The sequence below is a fragment of the Panthera uncia genome, assembly GCF_023721935.1.
Source record: "Panthera uncia isolate 11264 chromosome A3 unlocalized genomic scaffold, Puncia_PCG_1.0 HiC_scaffold_12, whole genome shotgun sequence".
Lineage (NCBI taxonomy): Eukaryota > Metazoa > Chordata > Mammalia > Carnivora > Felidae > Panthera > Panthera uncia.
This window is the reverse complement of record NW_026057579.1, coordinates 10,851,538-10,867,927: the sequence shown is the minus strand read 5'-3', so window position 1 is coordinate 10,867,927 and position 16,390 is coordinate 10,851,538. Positions and strand designations below refer to the sequence as shown.

Below are 16,390 nucleotides of genomic sequence, written 5' to 3'. Positions count from 1 at the left end.
TTTTGGAAATATCAAACCTGAGGTGGCTGTGGACCGCCCCCAGGCACCACACAGTGCATTCTGGACAGAGATGGATGGAAGTCATTTTATGTCTATCTGGGGCTCAAGACAGAGCACCCACCAGTGTGTACCAGACAGCTGTTGGCATGTGAATGGTCTCTGAACCCCTGGTGACTGAAGTTGATGAACTCTCCCAGGGAAGTGCATAAAATGAGGAGGGAGACGTGAAGGAGATACACTCTGGGCAACACCATCATTTAGAGGTAGAGATGCACAGAAAAAGAGGAAATGTTTGTTTCTTCAATACTGTTCATTGAGAACCTGCAGGGACTAAATACTGTGTATGGTGTTGAGTTAGAGGAGAACAGAGTCAGGTATGGGGACGTTGTCAGCACCGGGCAGGGTGACAGGGAGCTAGAGGTAGAGGGTGAGCACAATTTGGGTTTTCCAGATGAGGGAGTTAATGAGCAAAGTCACAAAGCTCAAAAACCAGGAAACAGTGAGCAGCTCTTTCCAACTGGGATATAGGTTATCCTGAGACAGAGACAGAGAGCATGATATGAACATTGTACGTTGGCATTAAATTATGGATGGGCTTTTGAAAGCCAAAATATGAAGTTTAACCATGGGAGCCTCTGATGATTTTTGAGCAGAGGAATTTTACTCTCAGAGCTGAACATGAGGAAGAGGTTTTTAGAAGATGTGCATACAATTGGCTTTGCACAGACCAAATAGAAACTCTTATAATAGAAGCAGCAAGAAGCAGGGTGCCTGAACTCAGAGGGTCACTGCAGACATATGGAGGAGGGATGAAAGCAAGTGATGGTGTATAGAGGAACTTGAAGGGTTTTACCGATTGGACTCACGGGCCCTATGATGAGCAAATAGCGATGGGAGTCCAGGTTTTGAGTCTTGATGGCCAGGAGGCAAGTTCAGCATTCACTGACATTGATCTGCAAAGCATATAAGCCCAAAAACCCTTGAGCCAGGAGGGAGAGAGAAATCTAACCATGGAAACCATAGAGCTCTTTCTCTGTGTGATACCTCCTCCCCGTCCCGCACAGGGCTTGTGTTACTGCAGCCCATTTGTGAGGACCCACACCATACTTAGGTTGAGAGTAAGGTCGGGCTCGGCTAAAATGCCCACATTTCCCCATTCTGCAGTTTGCTTTGTTGTTGTTTGTTCTTGTTGAATCCTAAACTAGAACTTGGTTTTCACCTGGTGGCATTTCTCTGGTTGGGTTTGGCCCCAACACTCACGTCACTGAGCTGCTTTTAAACCTCCCTCATCTTCCCTGAATGGAGCCTGTCCTGCCTCTCACCGAGACAAGCATGCCTTCTGGGCACTTTGGTTTGGTCTGAGAACCAGCCCATGTCCCTCACGTTTACTAATAAAATGGAGGACAGAGGGTCACACTGCCAGTCTCCCAAGAGTTCTCCTCCGACATAGATCACCTTGAGATACCTAGAAAAGTGGGAATCATGGGCAGAGTAGGGGAGGGAAGCAGGGAGAGAGACAGAAGATGTCTCCTCTCAGTCCTAGGGAACTGGCTTCCTGGTGACCACACTGCCAGGTCTCCTAGAGGACTTGCTAAGAATCCACTGTAAGTCCCCTTGGAATTCCTGCCTAAACCCGCCTAAACCGCCTAAAGCTGCTTCTCCTGGGACCTACTCCAGGTGCTTGTGGAAAGGCTGCTTTTTAAAGTCTTCTCCTGGAACGTCTGGGTGGCTCGGTTAGTTAGGCCCCTGACTCTGGGTTTCAGCTCAGGTCATGATCTCACAGTTTCGTGAGTTCGAGCTCTGCGTAGGGCTCCACGCTATTAGTGCTTGGGATTCTCTGCCCCCCTCTCTTTCTGCCCCTTCCCCACTTGCACTGGCCCTCTCTCTCAAAATAAATAAATAAACAGAAAAAAGTCTTCTCCCTCCCCTTGAAGGCTTAGTAAACTGCAGGCATGACCTGTTACATGATTTGCTGGGCCCTGTTTTAAAAACTAAGGATTTCAAGATGGCAGCATCAGAGCACTGAACCGAGCACTGGCTTTTCTGGAGTGGGGGGCCCACGTGACCTTAGAGGTCACACTCACATGAAGCCGCACCAATGGCTCTGAGTCAGTGCATCGTGAGATGTGCTCATACTGTGCTTCCCCACTTCATCGCGGGTGTGGGTGCAAACACCCACCCGATAGACCCCCCCTCCCCAACCTGGTCATAAAAGGTATCCACACCCTCTGCTCAGCTACTCCCATGCCTGTATGCCCAGCTTACCCACAGAGACTCGTCTCTAGAGAAGGATTCTCCTTCTCTTTCTCCATTTAATTCACTCCACCTCATCTCCAGCTGACCTTTTGGTTAATAGATTAACCTTTTGCGTAAGATTTGAATATTCTCACCCAGTCACAGGCACCACAAAATGAAAAAATAAAGGGATGTCCTCTCCTGGACAACACTGTTAAGGCGCAATTCCAGTGGAGGGGTGACCCAGGCAGTGGCTGCCAGCTGGGATTGTCTCCCTGGAGAGGAGGGTCTGGGGCAACCTGGGGACACCTACACATTTGCAGAATCCCACTTGACTATCATCCTGGTTTTTTTAGAAATCTGAATGTCACAATCTTTGCTTTTACCTAGATGAGGAAGTTGAAGCCGAGAAAAGTTAAACAACTTCCCAAGGTCACACAGCTAGGAAATAGCACACTCAAAACTAGAACCCTGAGTCCTAAAACAGACCACTTTTCTCCACACACACTGAAGAGGACCCCAGTCCCCCCATCTCATTGTTCCTTCTGTCCACAGTGGGGCATTTTATGAAATCCAGCTCAAGGCTTTGAAGCAGCTTCATTCTATTCATATATAAAAGAATAGACTGATTTCTGCTTTCCTCCAAAGGATTTTAGAGTTGGATTTTAGAGTTGATTTCTGATTTGTTTTCAATTGAATACTTAGATCAATCACATTGCAGTAATGTAATCATGGAGTACAACTTTAAAACTTCAGAAGACACCCTATATCCTTGATGGGATTAGAGTGGTGTCTTAATAAAACCATATACCTTTTCAGCACATAACATGTTCTCTTTCCAGCTAATTTTTATTTCTTGTTCTCACTCTCCAGAGACAACCCTTCTGCGCAGTTTAACCTCAGAACTCACATGAATTCCCGGGATCTGAGAACTGCCATAGAGAAAATCACCCAGAGAGGAGGGCTTTCCAATGCAGGTATGTGACCGAATTCAGATCATTCTAGCTTGCTTCCACGGTTCTCCCTCTGTGTGATTGTCTTCTAACATCCTATATAGGAGGGGGAAAAATAATAATAATAATCCATCAAGAAATGACACACATATACAAATGAATTGTATCTTTTCTAAGGTATCATCATGGATTCAGGGGTAAGAATCATCACCACACATATGCTGAAGAGTTCCAGCATGCCTGGTTCCTCAGGTTGGCAGTTTTCTTCAGGACAAGCAGGACTGCTATTGTAACTGTTTCCTAATTGACTGACAAGCCATAAACTATTTAACATTAAATGTTATAACCAGTTCCACTCAGAAAGCTCCACAGTGCCCCTTGGGAATCTTCTTCCAATGAGCTCCCCTGTTCTAGTGTTGACTCCGGAAACAGAGACAGGTTCCTTGTTTCAAGCTGAGTCTCCTGAGATGTCTGCACCTTGGTGGTTAGGGGTGGGGGGCTTACCAGAAGTCCAAGTCTAGCCCTCAATGTGTCCAGAAACCATTTTGCCAGTTCACCAGGAGCTATCCAGGCATTGGGGAACCCTTTCATACTAACCAAACTCAAAGGTTGCCAGTAAGCCTATGCCAGCGTTTCAATTCATAAATTGTAGTCTGGCTTTGGGGGCACTGGGAGGGCTGTCTACTTCTCAGGGAACCTCTTTGTATCATTGAAACCCAAAGAAATGGAGAAGTGAGCCACAGTTGCTTGGCATGGAGCACACAGAGAATAGAACTGACTCTGAAGGAACTTCTTTGAAGTTACTGTAAGTCTGATTATTTTGTTCTCTGCTTCATTGTACATCTCTGTGGACCGGTATGTTAGTATCTGGCAAATGAAAAAGCCTTGATCTTTGAAAAATGCTAAATAAACATTAGCCAAGTCACTGCTCTCCGGGACCCCAAATCAGCATTACCACATTGCAAACATAATAGACTTAATTTCTTTTCTAAAAAAAGTTTATTTATTTATTTTGAGAGAGAGACAGCATGTGAGCAGGGGAGGAGCAGAGAGAGAGGGAGAGAGAGAGAATCCCAAGCAGCCTCTGCCCTGCCAGAGCAGAGCCCGACATGGGGCTCGAACCCATGAGCTATGAGATCATGACCTGAGCCGAAGTCAAGAGTCAGATGCTTAACTGACTGAGCCACCCAGGTGCCCCGATAGAGTTTATTTCTGATTTGTTTTCAATTGAATACTTATATCAGTCATATTGCAGTAATGTATCATGAAGCAAAACTTTAAAACTTCTGAAGACACCCTATGTTCTTGATGGGATTAGAGTGGTGTCTTAATAAAATCATATACCTTTTTCAGCAGATAACATGTTCTATCCCTGCTCTGTACTGATCAGAGTTTGGGTTCAGAGAACAGGACCCATTTCAACTGGTTTAAGCAGAAAGGGGTTTATTCCTAGGTATTAAATGGTTTTGAAGATAATCAAAAGGACTGAAGAAATGAACTCTAGGTTGAACTTTGAGAGATGTTTTCTAAAGTCTTCCTGCAAAACTTGGACCTCCAAGGAGCTGCTGCCTCTTCCAAGATCAGGAAATCACATTCTCAATTCTGCCAACATAGCCTCTTCAGGAACCTGATTTAGCCAGGAAGCCACCACAGTCAGGAAGTTCCTGCTACGGTGGTCAGCCCCCCAACCAGGCCTTGCCTGCTCCATTCACATGCACAGAAAGAATGTTCTGCACCCTGCCACCTCAATGGCAACAAAGCTAGACAGCAGACATAAGTTCCTCTGGCACCACCCAAGAAGTCAAGTACCCTACAGATGCTCATAAGCAGAAAGAGCAGAGTCCAAAATACAGTCTCTGCCTCTCTTCAATCTTCTAAATTTCATGTATGCACATCGATTCATGAAACTAGAACAAATCCAGGGCTGTAGTTGCAAGGGAGTCTCAACAACGTAGTTTTCAGATTTCCAGCCTCTGCTTCCAAGATGTGCTAGAAGGTGGATGCAATGTGGGTTGAGCAGTAATGGACCATGGCCTCCAAATTTAAGACTGGGTGAGGCCAGGGGTGTGCTCTGTTTACAGGCATCTAACATTAAGCCAGAGGGGACTGCCAGGTGCCTTGGGCCTTGAGGGACATGTCCCTTGGCTGTGAAGGCAGTTCTCAGCAGCCAGGTTTTCCCTTAGCAACTGTGCTCCCTGCAGCCAGATCACATGGGTTTTCCAAGACTTTTCTCCAGCAACTGAATGTGTGATCATTTGATCCTTCCTTTGACAGGTTAAGATTAACCCGTGGAGCCAGGATATTGGCCAAAACCAAAAAGCATTGAGTGAAATGATGTTAATCCTAAAGTCTTAAGATGGTTGTTCTTAACTTTTATTTAGATTGAAGACCCCTTTGAGTATCTCCTGAAAGCTACTCCTCTACCCAAATAAATACTTTTATACACAAAATGTTGTGTATAACTTCAGGGAATTTGTGGATACACATGCCCATTGCCCCCAGGGGTCCACAGAGCCCGGGTTAAGAGCACCACCTTACTGTATGCAGTTATGCTAACTCTAGGGTGACCTGGTCATCCCAATCTGCCCAGGAACATACGGGGCTTTCAGCGCTTAAACTGGGAAAGTCCCAGCAAATGGAGACAATTGTCACCCTGCTTGACTGAAAAATCCCTGAGGTCCTATGTGGTGTGAAACATGTGCTTTGGAAAGGCAGGCTGGGAGGCTCCATTACGTCTTACAACTGTGGCTTTCAGCTGAAATGGAAATCCAGGCCCAGAGGCCCGGAGTGACCTACCTGGGCCCACACAGCCAGTAGGCAGCACAGCCAGGGCTAGAACGCAGTCCCTCAGTTCTTAGCAGGTGCAGTGCTTCCCTCGCCAGCCAGACCTGTGCCCCTAACTGGACAAAAGACACCACTCAACCTCGAATGTAGCCTTCCACACCCAGCAGCCCCTAGAGCACCAGGCTGGCTGACCCCCAGTGACAGGAGGTGGAGAAAAGGCTCCTGTCTCTCCAGGTCAACCCCTCCCACCCCATGCTCCCAGAAAGAGCATAGCATGGTTCCAGCATGCAGGCAAAGAGGGGACCCTTTTATTCCCATGAAAGTCTTTCTCATCTGTTTGCTGGTCCCTAACACTTTTTTTTAAATAAAAGACAATTAGAAGTTAAAGGCTTAAAGTGACATGGGGGAGGGAAATGGTTAGTGGTCGTGGTTTTACAACATTGTGAATGTACTTAATACCACTGAATTGTACACCTCAAAATAGTTAATGTGGTTTTAAAAAAAAGCTGGTGGGGGTGGGGGGGAACCAACAAACAAAAGAAGAGAATGAATGGGTTTTTCTGGCTCTCTTTACACCACTGGGATCTTGCGTGCATTTCTAAGCACTCCAAGCATGAGGTTTCTTTTTCTTCCAGGCCGGGCCATCTCCTTTGTGACCAAGAACTTCTTTTCCAAAGCTAATGGGAACAGAGGCAGTGCTCCCAACGTGGCCGTGGTGATTGTGGATGGCTGGCCCACCGACAAGGTGGAGGAGGCTTCGAGGTTTGCAAGGGAGTCAGGAATCAATATTTTCTTCATCACCATCGAAGGCGCCACTGAAAACGAGAAGCAGTACGTGGTGGAGCCCAACTTCTCTCATAAGGTACGTAACTGCCCAAGGGACCCACCCACCGTCAGGATCTGCTGCACTTTGCAAAGCTGTAACTGCCATCAAGGCTGTTCTCCTACTTTTGAAGAAGGATTGAGCTCTCTTCTAGGTAGGGGAGCCTCTAGTGAGGGGCTAGTAAGTCTGGAACCCAGACTTACCCTCTCAGAGCAAGACCCCACACCCACCTGGTGAACTGAGGCCAACAACAGCCCCTCGGGAGAAGCAGTGTCCCCAAGTCTCCAATAGAGGCTTCCCCAGGCTCTTTCCATGGCCACAGAGGACCTCTACCAGGCCACCTGGTGAGGCCTCATGTGAGCACACACATAGCCACATGTGTCCACTTGCTCACACACATGTGCATGCACACATACACACACACTGCAGATTAACTAACCCAATAAACAAGAAAAGAAAGGCATTGAATCAGGTCAGGCAGATCAGGTTTCCAAACTCTGCTCATGGTTTCTGTGGAGATGGCTGGCAGCAGACAGGAGCAGGATAGACGGGGAGCCAGGCCTCTGCGCCCACTCCCCTGGAGAAGCTCACCTTTTGTATGTTTTACACAGTGGGACTCCACATAAACCTGCCTCCAAGGAAAAGGCCCCAGCTTGAAACGGAAAAGAAAGGAGGGAGGAATACGTTGTACTGGTTTGTCTTTGACGCCCTTCTAGCTTTGATGGTCTGTGTCTCCAGATCTCACAGGGCTCAACCTCCTGCACCAATATGCTGACCACTTCATCGTCCTTGAAATTCTCATCTCCCTTGACTTCCAGGACACAGCGTGGCTCTTATCTCCTTTGCTCTCTCTACCCTTTCCTGTCTTGCGCCCGACTTGCCCGGACTCAGTGCTTGGCCCTCTCCTCCCCTCTCATTGGGCTTTCTCCCCACAGAGTCCTCCCAGGCCACAGCCGCCACCCTCACTCACAAGTCACAAGCAACAATATCCTCATCTGTCCCCAACCCCGGTCTCTCCTGAGCTCTGTTTCCATCTGTTTCCAGCCAATTGACTTCCCTCCACCTGATGTCATGAAGAGCTTTGAAACTTACATGTAAAAAGCTTGAGTGCCATCTTTCCCACCAAATTTATTCCTCCTCTGGACTTCACATGAATGGCCCCACAGCTGTCCCAGAGGCCTCGATAACTCCCAGTGCCACCTCCCTGGGTCACGCTAGCACTCTGCATCTGGTCTGTCTCCCCACTTAGGGCTCCCCAGTCTAGTTTAGATTCCACAATGAAGCCCAACTCCTGTTTATGGAGAGCTCTTCCAGTCCGGAGGGGTCCTTGCTCCAAACCCTTCATTGTCCCCCATACTCTTGAGGCCTTCTGGAGTGTGGTCCCGACCCATCTCCTGCCCACGCCAAGCACCACTGCCCTCTCCCTCCATGACCTCAGCCAGTGCCTGGTGGGTCTCCCTCCTTTCCCTCCACTGGCTAGAACTCAGCTCAACCTGGACACTCATCTCAAATACCACCTAGTTCATGGAAAGTTTTATAAACCCCTTTTAGGTTTTTGCAAACCAATTAAAAACATTTCCTAGGATATTTTAAAGCCATTTCTTGTTTTAAAATAAATTGTTAATCTTACTGCTTCATCTGTAGTCACCAGGTCTGTGACTCTCTCTGTGACCCCCGGACAGACAGCGGCAAGGAGGAAACACTTCACTTTAGGAACACAAGCCTGGTCCCTTCCAGGAGCACACCAGTCAGGTTGCTCAATGTTTATTTGTAGCTACCTTAAGTTTTTTCTGGAACACGCTTGGGCACAAGTCAATAAATACTCATTTGTCTGGAGGCAGGGTCATCTGGAGGACAGAATTTGGGTTTTGCAGGCAGAGAGACTTGTGTTCCCATCTTAGGGACTCAGGGATGTCCCTTCACAGCCGGCCCCCAGTTTGTTCCTTCACGAAGAGGGGTTATATCCTCCTTTTAGGATGAGGGCAGGGGGTTATGAGAGAATCTCTCCGAGAACTTCTAGCATGACTCCTTACATATGTATGGGACCCCTTGTTGCTGGGTGCAAGGCTGCTCCAGAAACATTTCTTCAGCTATTTCTCCTGTATCTCGTTTTCCCCATCAGAACAAAAACTTTCTTTAATCCTCTCATATGTTGGCGCCATATGTTGGTGTGCCAATCTCATGGCCGGCTGCCAGTACAAATGAACTGAGGGGCCCAGGGAGGCACAGGTACAAAGCTGAAATGAGTGATTCACCTCTCTCTAAGGATTTGCTTAAGTGATAGCTCTCCCCTAAAGCGGAGAGCCAGCTGAGGGAGTAAGGCTGAGTCCAGAGATAACTTGAGGGATCTTTGCCCCAGTGAGCACCTGACTGGGGGAACCGTGGTGCAGAAAGAGCATTAGGAAGAAGAGTGCAGAAAACAAGAGTCTGTTCGCTTCTTTCTTCACCTGCCTTGCTGGTCGGGGTAGTGACAACAGCCTGGAGAATGTGACACCTGACGTGGCGAGTGTCCCTTCCCTCTGTCTTCCAGGCTGTGTGCAGAACAAATGGCTTCTACTCGCTCAATGTGCAGAGCTGGTTCAGCCTCCACAAGACAGTGCAAGCCCTGGTGAAGCGGGTCTGCGACACCGACAGACTGGCCTGTAGCAAGACCTGCTTGAACTCGGCCGACATTGGCTTCGTCATCGACGGCTCCAGCAGCGTGGGGACAGGCAACTTCCGCACGGTTCTCCAGTTTGTGGCCAACCTCAGCAAAGAGTTTGAGATTTCGGACATAGACACGCGAATCGGGGCTGTGCAGTACACCTACGAGCAGCGGCTGGAATTTGGATTTGACGATTACAACACCAAGTCTGACATCCTCAATGCCATCAAGAGGGTGGGATACTGGAGTGGTGGGACCAGCACGGGGGCCGCCATCAACTATGCCCTGGAACAGCTCTTCAAGAAGTCCAAACCCAACAAGAGGAAGTTAATGATCCTCATCACTGATGGGAGATCCTATGATGACGTCCGAATACCGGCCATGGTTGCCCATCACAAGGGTAAGCTGGTCTTGCTGACCAGTCCCAGTGAGGGACAAGGAGGGGGCTGTCTTTTTATTTTGTTTTATTTTATTTATTTATTTTAAATACGTTTTATTTATTTGTATTTTTATATATTTATATGCATTTATAAATATGTTATTTATTTATATTTATATATATTTATAAACATTTTATTTATTTATTTATTTATTTATTTATTTATTTATTTATATTTGAGAGAGAGAGCGCAAGCAGGGGAGGAGCAGAGGGAGAGGGGAACAGAGGATCCGAAGTAGGCTCTCTGCCGTCAGCACAGCACAGCTGTGGCTGTTTGCATGGCTCAAACTCATGAACCATGAGATCATAACCTGAGCAGAAATCAAGAGTCAGTAGCTTAACCAACTGAGCCACCAGGCACCCCGGGGCTGTCTTTTTATGCACTGTTTTTGTCCACCATTTAATAAAATGCCCAAAACCATGGGGAATGTATTTGAGGTGCTGGTAAGCACTACAGGCCTCTATGAGCAGCAAAGAAGGAACAAGGTGGGGAGTACCACGATGGTTTACAAAGTGTCATGGCAAACACAAGGCCTGCAGATGACTGGGAACATTAACCTTCTCCTTTGCGTCCAACACTCTGAGGCATTACACGCGAAGTTGTAATGCATTAAAAAGGAATTTGGCTCATTATTTTAGTCTCTATTGAAGGCCACCAAATTGTGTTAGAAATTTGAAGAAAACTAGTGTTTTAAATTTTTTTTTTAACATTTATTTTTGAGACAGAGAGAGACAGAGCATGAACAGGAGAGGGTCAGAGAGAGGGAGACACAGAATCTGAAACAGGCTCCAGGCTCTGAGCTGTCAGCACAGAGCCTGACGCGGGGCTCAAACTCACGGATGTGAGATCATGACCTGAGCTGAAGTCGGCCGCTTAACCGACTGAGCCACCCAGGAGCCCCGAAAACTAGTGTTTTAAAAGAAAAGTACTAATTTTTGTAAGTAGCTGCTAGCCAGATGTTGGGGGTTTTGAGGAAACCTCAAAGAAATTTTCATCCAAAATACTTAAAGAGATATTTCTGAATAAAAATTTGTAAGAGGGCAACAGAAAGTTTAAAACTATGAAAAATGAGGGGCGCCTGGGTGGTTCAGCCAGTTTAAACATTTGCCTCTTGATTTCAGCTCAAGTCATGCTCTGATGGTTTGTGAGTTTGAGCCCCACATTGGGCTGTGCGCTGACGTGCGGAGCCTGCTTGGGATTCTCTCTTCCCCACCCTCTCAGCCCCTCCCCTGTTCACTTTCTCTGTCTCTCTTTCTCTCTTGCTCTCGCTCTCGCTCTTTCTCAAAAAATAAACTAAAAAAATTAAAACTATGAAAATTGAGCTGTTTAGAAAATCAGTCCCATTAAATGCCTTTTTCACAGAATCAAGTTGAATCACCATTTTGAAAAGTACCATAAAACATCACAAAAATACAAACAACTGGCAAAAACCCAAGTGCTAGTAATAATAGTAAGGATAACCAAAGTAAACTGAGTTGTCCGTGAACACCAAAGACTGGACAGATACATACTAGGGTAGAAGACTCACTCAGGGCCAGGGTTGTCCCCTTCTTCTGCGCCTGCATTTGATTTCCGTTAGTTTGCAAGATTTTCAGTATTCTTTAAAGCTGCTTTAATCCTTCCCTAAACAAGGAGGGGGAAAAATAAACAAGCCTTCATGAACCAGCAGTTCTGCCTTCTGGGAACCAAAGTAACCAGACACCAGGTTCAGGCAGAGTCTTCCCAGTGATTTGCCCTTGTAGAGCCTACGGGGGGTATTCAACAGCAAAATGGTAGATGGCCTGCAAGTCGGCCAGCAGTCACAGCCTCCCTCGGGCTCATGTCAGCGGAGTGAAGATAAACAGCTGAGACGCAGCCTTCTCAAAGTTCCAAAGTGAGTGGGCAGAGCCAGATGGGCCAGCTTTTGTCTGAAAGCCCAGGGCTCTCCTGCTATCTCCAAACATCTGTCTCCAGTTCATGTTTAGCTCCACTCTTACTCATTTTCCTAAATGGACATCCTTTGGGCCTCACCCAGAGGATATCCTCGGCCTCCTCATTAGAAGCAGCGAAGACTGAGAGAGACGTTCTGGGAAACTTTACAATAGAAGCAAATTATGTGGAGGCAATGAGCGTTGTGTCCCCAGGAGTGTCCAAGCCAAGGCTGGCTGACCATTGGTCAGAATTGCCAGTGGAAGGTTCTCTACAAGGGTGGACTCAAGGATCTGAAAAGCTAAATTTCTAATACTGTTTGTGTTGCCTTTATTGGGGGGCAGCCTTTCAATCTTTGTGCAAAACGAGGGCTTAGCCGATCTAAGCCACGTTGTGCAGCAAATCTGTTCCCACTGCCACTTGGCAGCATTCTTAAGCCTAATGCTAGTGTTTGTAGACAACAACATAGACGACATCCAGAGAAAAGACACTGGAGAGGTAAGACAAGGGACTGGCAGCTTAAATGCAGCTTTTCGAGCCACAGTTGAAAAGCAGCTTAGGCCACAGCCATGTGAGGTGTGGATGACTCTCCAATCAACACAACAGGGCGCTTGGAAGATGGTGACATGGGCTGCCATGGGTGGCTGGGTAGGAGAGCCACACCCAGGCTCTCCCCTCTGCTTCATGGCCAAGTAGCTGACCCCACTCTGCCAGCCTGCAGGTGGCATGGGAACAGGCTTTTGCAGAGTAACCTCAAGCTCCTGCTGACCAGCTGCCCCCAACCCCAATCAGGAACCATCCAGCAGCGAGTCTTCCAGGTTTCCCACTGAGGACAGATGCCTAGTCTCTGAGTCTGTCCTCTCCTCCCTAGGGACTCTTTTTCCTCACTGCAGTCCAGAACCTTTAACCCCCCGGCACCCTTCCCCATTTGCATCTAGGCACACCGAGATCCCTCCCTAAAAAATAAAACCAAACTTTGACACCATGTTCTGCTCCACTTCCCACCTACCTCCTTCTCTTTGCAGCCAGACTTTTGAAAAGGATCAGTTCTATGTGCTGTGTCCACATCTTCTGTTCTTTTTCACTCTCACCTCACAGCAATTCATCTGGGGTTTTTGGCATCTACTTACTTCCCTGAAACTGCTCTCACCACTCTACCTGTGTCTTGTTTTCTAAATCCAATGTGCATTTTTGTTTGTTTGTCTTAATCCCACATGACCTCCCTGCAGCATCCAACACTGTTGGGCACTTCCTTGTCTTGAAAGCCTTTCTTCATACCAGTGATGGAGCAGACGCTGGGTCACCGTCTCTCCGGGTCTTTGTGCAAGGGCTCCTGCGCTGGGAATGACATTGCATTGTATGGCTTGTAAAGTCACCTTCAAGCCTAAAGTAATTCAGTTCCACGGTTTTCGTTAAGATCTCAAACTGACTTTTGATGCATTTAAGACTGAGGGGAGCCTGGCTGGCTCAGTCAGTGGAGCAAGTTGACGACTCTTGACCACAGGGTTGTGAGTTCAAGCCCCACGTTGGGTATGGAGATGATTTAAAAACAAATACAATCTTTGAAAAATCAATCAATCAATCAATCAATCAATCAGATTTTGTTTGGCTCTACACACAGGTAGAGCAGGCATGTACTGTGTGATGTCATCTACACGGCACCAAGTTTTACTTGGCCCAAAATACCCTCTACTGCCCTTGGACATGAACATCTTACTTATTTATTCCATTTTGTCTGGGTTTTTTCCTCCCAAAGATTCTAAACTCCTATGAGATGGCAGCTCTATCAATTTTGTTACTGTTGGCACATAGCAGATGGTTATGCTTTGAGGAACACTTCTGATTTTGAATTTGTTTGCATTCAAACACAATAGCCAACAGAGCAACAGTAAGGCAAGGATTCATCAGCAGTACCTTTTCTTGGGCACTTTTGCTTCATCTAAACTTTGTCCCCACAGGAGTGATCACGTACGCAATAGGTGTCGCATGGGCTGCGCAGGACGAGCTGGAAGTCATTGCCACTCACCCCGCCAAGGACCATTCCTTCTTTGTCGACGAGTTTGACAACCTGTACAAATTTGTCCCCAAGGTCATCCAGAACATTTGTACAGAGTTCAACTCACAGCCTCGAAACTGAATTCAGAGCAGGTGAAGCACTGACAGATGCTGCTTTCCCGACTGGCTCTGGGACAACCCCAATGCATTATGGGGCAGTAAGGCGTGTAGGGCTTGGACAGTGGATGTGCTGTGATTGTTTTCTGCCTGTGTGGTTTTTCATACTTTGAAACTTGGAGTGAGAAAGATGATCAGAAACTTATAGAATGAGGCAAAATGATACATCATTTTGAGGGTGCTGGGGATTTACATTTGGTGATTATTTTCAAAATAAATGTTCAGAATCGAGTGCACAACTTAAGACAGGCTTCACTAGAGCTTTTGTGAGATTTTTTCCATTTTTATTTCTAATTACGATTCTGTAACCCTCAACAAATTTCATTTTTATCATAACAATAGAGGAGTAGCTTCATTAAATGTTTTAAAGGATTACATGCAATCATTCTGACCATATCATGGCTAATGTTCACAGGGTTTATGGCAGGACCACCCTCCGCTCTTCTCGTTTCTCAGAGCACCTGCTATGCACCCACCCCGGCCCATGGTAACAATACAACCATGGGGGTGCAGAGAAAGTGTGGCAGCAGCATAGCCACTCCTGATTTACCTCCCTCCTCTCTATTACCTGAATCACTGTGTGCCTGCATCCTATAGCGTTAGGAGTTGAGGAACGGCCCTGGAGGACCACGGTGATCTGGCCTAACACCAGTGCGTGAGGCTGCTCTTGGCCTGAGCTGCACCTTAGACTCTCTTAGAGACTAAAATGCTGGTTCCCAGGCTCCATTCCAATAGCTATGGAATCTGGGTCTTGGGGGGTGGAGCCTGAACACCAGTATTGTTTGAAGAGCTCTCTGGCGATACTGCTATGCTGCCACTGATTGAGAACCATGAGCTGCCTCTGAGGGGTCAGTGTTATAGGTGTTTCCTGGGAGAGCCCCTGTTTGTGCCTGCTGCCTTGTGTCCTATTCAGTTTTAGCATTTGCACTGCATTTGTCGTTAACCAGATATGATCATTAATAGTTGCATTCAGATAAGCCAGGATGGGGTTTGGTTGAGCTCCACTTTCTACTTCCAGCTCCTGCCAAGGACTCATCTGTTAGGATATGAAATCCGTGTGTAATGGGGGAGTGTTCCAAAGAATCCTTAATAAAGATGACTTACCTGACAAATTGTGTTTCGTGAAAATGTGTGTTGAAGGCTGCTACCATGAATGGCGGCAAAAAGATTATACCTGTGTCAACACTTGGGACAAAATATTTAACATAAACAGTTTGAAGATATCTATTTAGCAGAATTTGTATCAAGCTTAACCAAATTTCTCGGTACCTGGAGAGACAGTATATTGTCAACTAAAAACATTGAAGTCTACAGGGAGGAATCAAGTCATTAATTGTCAGCAGTTTCAAATTCTTTAACCCTAAATTTTACTTCAAAAGCGATTACAAACAGATTTGTTCAAAAACCTCCAAATACAAAAACATTTTCAAAAAGGAAATTCTTTATAAAGATACCAGTGACACACACAATTAGTGAGAACTTCAGCTAAGAAACTAATTAAAGAAGTTAAAACAAGTACAAGGAAGTCTTATTCTGCCTATGTTTTTGAATATGCAGATAATCAATACAAAAGAGTTTTGTTTAATGTCTCTTCAATGTACATACATAAAAATATGTACACATACAAGTGTTTTTAAATTTTTTGTCTTTTTTTTAAAAAATGTTTATTTTTGAGAGAGAGCGCACGTGCGCAAGAGAGCATGAGTGGGGGAGGGGCAGAGAGAGAGGAAGACAGAGGATCTGAAGCGGCCTCTGTGCTGAGAGCAGAGAGCCTGATGCAGGGCTGGAACTCACGAACCGTGAGATCATGACCCGAGCCGAAGTCAGACGCTTAACCAACTGAGCCACCCAGGCGCCCAGTTATTTTTTAATTTTTGAAGAAAAACTTATTTTGGGAAAATAGTTTTTGAATATAATTATTTCATAGGGGCCTTAATACAAAAGCCAATTGGTCATCAATACATAAATATTTGCAAAAATAATATAATCTAAATCACTTTGGTGTCCTCTTTCATTCACAATACTGTCCCAGTTTGGAAAATAAATTATATGATCACTCTAGTTTAGGTATCATAGTTTTCAAGATAAATGAAACTTCTCCAAGTGGGCCCATTGTCTACATGTGGCCAACAAATATTTGAGTGTATGTGCGTGGAGGAAGGGAGCATCAGAGGTGAGGTCGTCGAGGAACCTGGGGACTATGGAGTTGCCAGAATCATCTGAGTGGATGTTCAAATCGCCAAATTTGGTGGCGTGAGTCAGGATGGAGAGACCAGTAGTGAGCCAAGCTTCACCAGCTTCAGCGAATGAGAAGTGATCCAGTTGGGAGAAGACAGCAGTGATGAGGGTGGAGGGCTGAGGTCAGATCTCCAAGGGAGCTGGAGACATTGCAGAAGGAAGGAGGGAGACTGGAAAGGCAAAGGAGGTGAGG

At 46.3% G+C, this 16,390-nt stretch overlaps 1 protein-coding gene across 2 annotated transcripts in view; it reads left to right on the top strand.

Annotated features, from left to right (window-relative positions):
- VIT (vitrin) overlaps positions 1 to 15,071 on the top strand; it is an 82,885-nt gene extending 67,814 nt beyond the window's left edge. For both annotated transcript variants that reach the window (XM_049651899.1, XM_049651900.1), the window contains 4 exons: positions 3,109 to 3,212; positions 6,608 to 6,834; positions 9,326 to 9,839; positions 13,746 to 15,071. In XM_049651899.1, coding sequence (XP_049507856.1) covers positions 3,109 to 3,212; positions 6,608 to 6,834; positions 9,326 to 9,839; positions 13,746 to 13,924 — 1,024 coding nt within the window. In that variant the 3' untranslated portion in view covers positions 13,925 to 15,071. The remainder of the gene's footprint in view (positions 1 to 3,108; positions 3,213 to 6,607; positions 6,835 to 9,325; positions 9,840 to 13,745) is intronic.
- Positions 15,072 to 16,390: the final 1,319 nt, after the last annotated feature.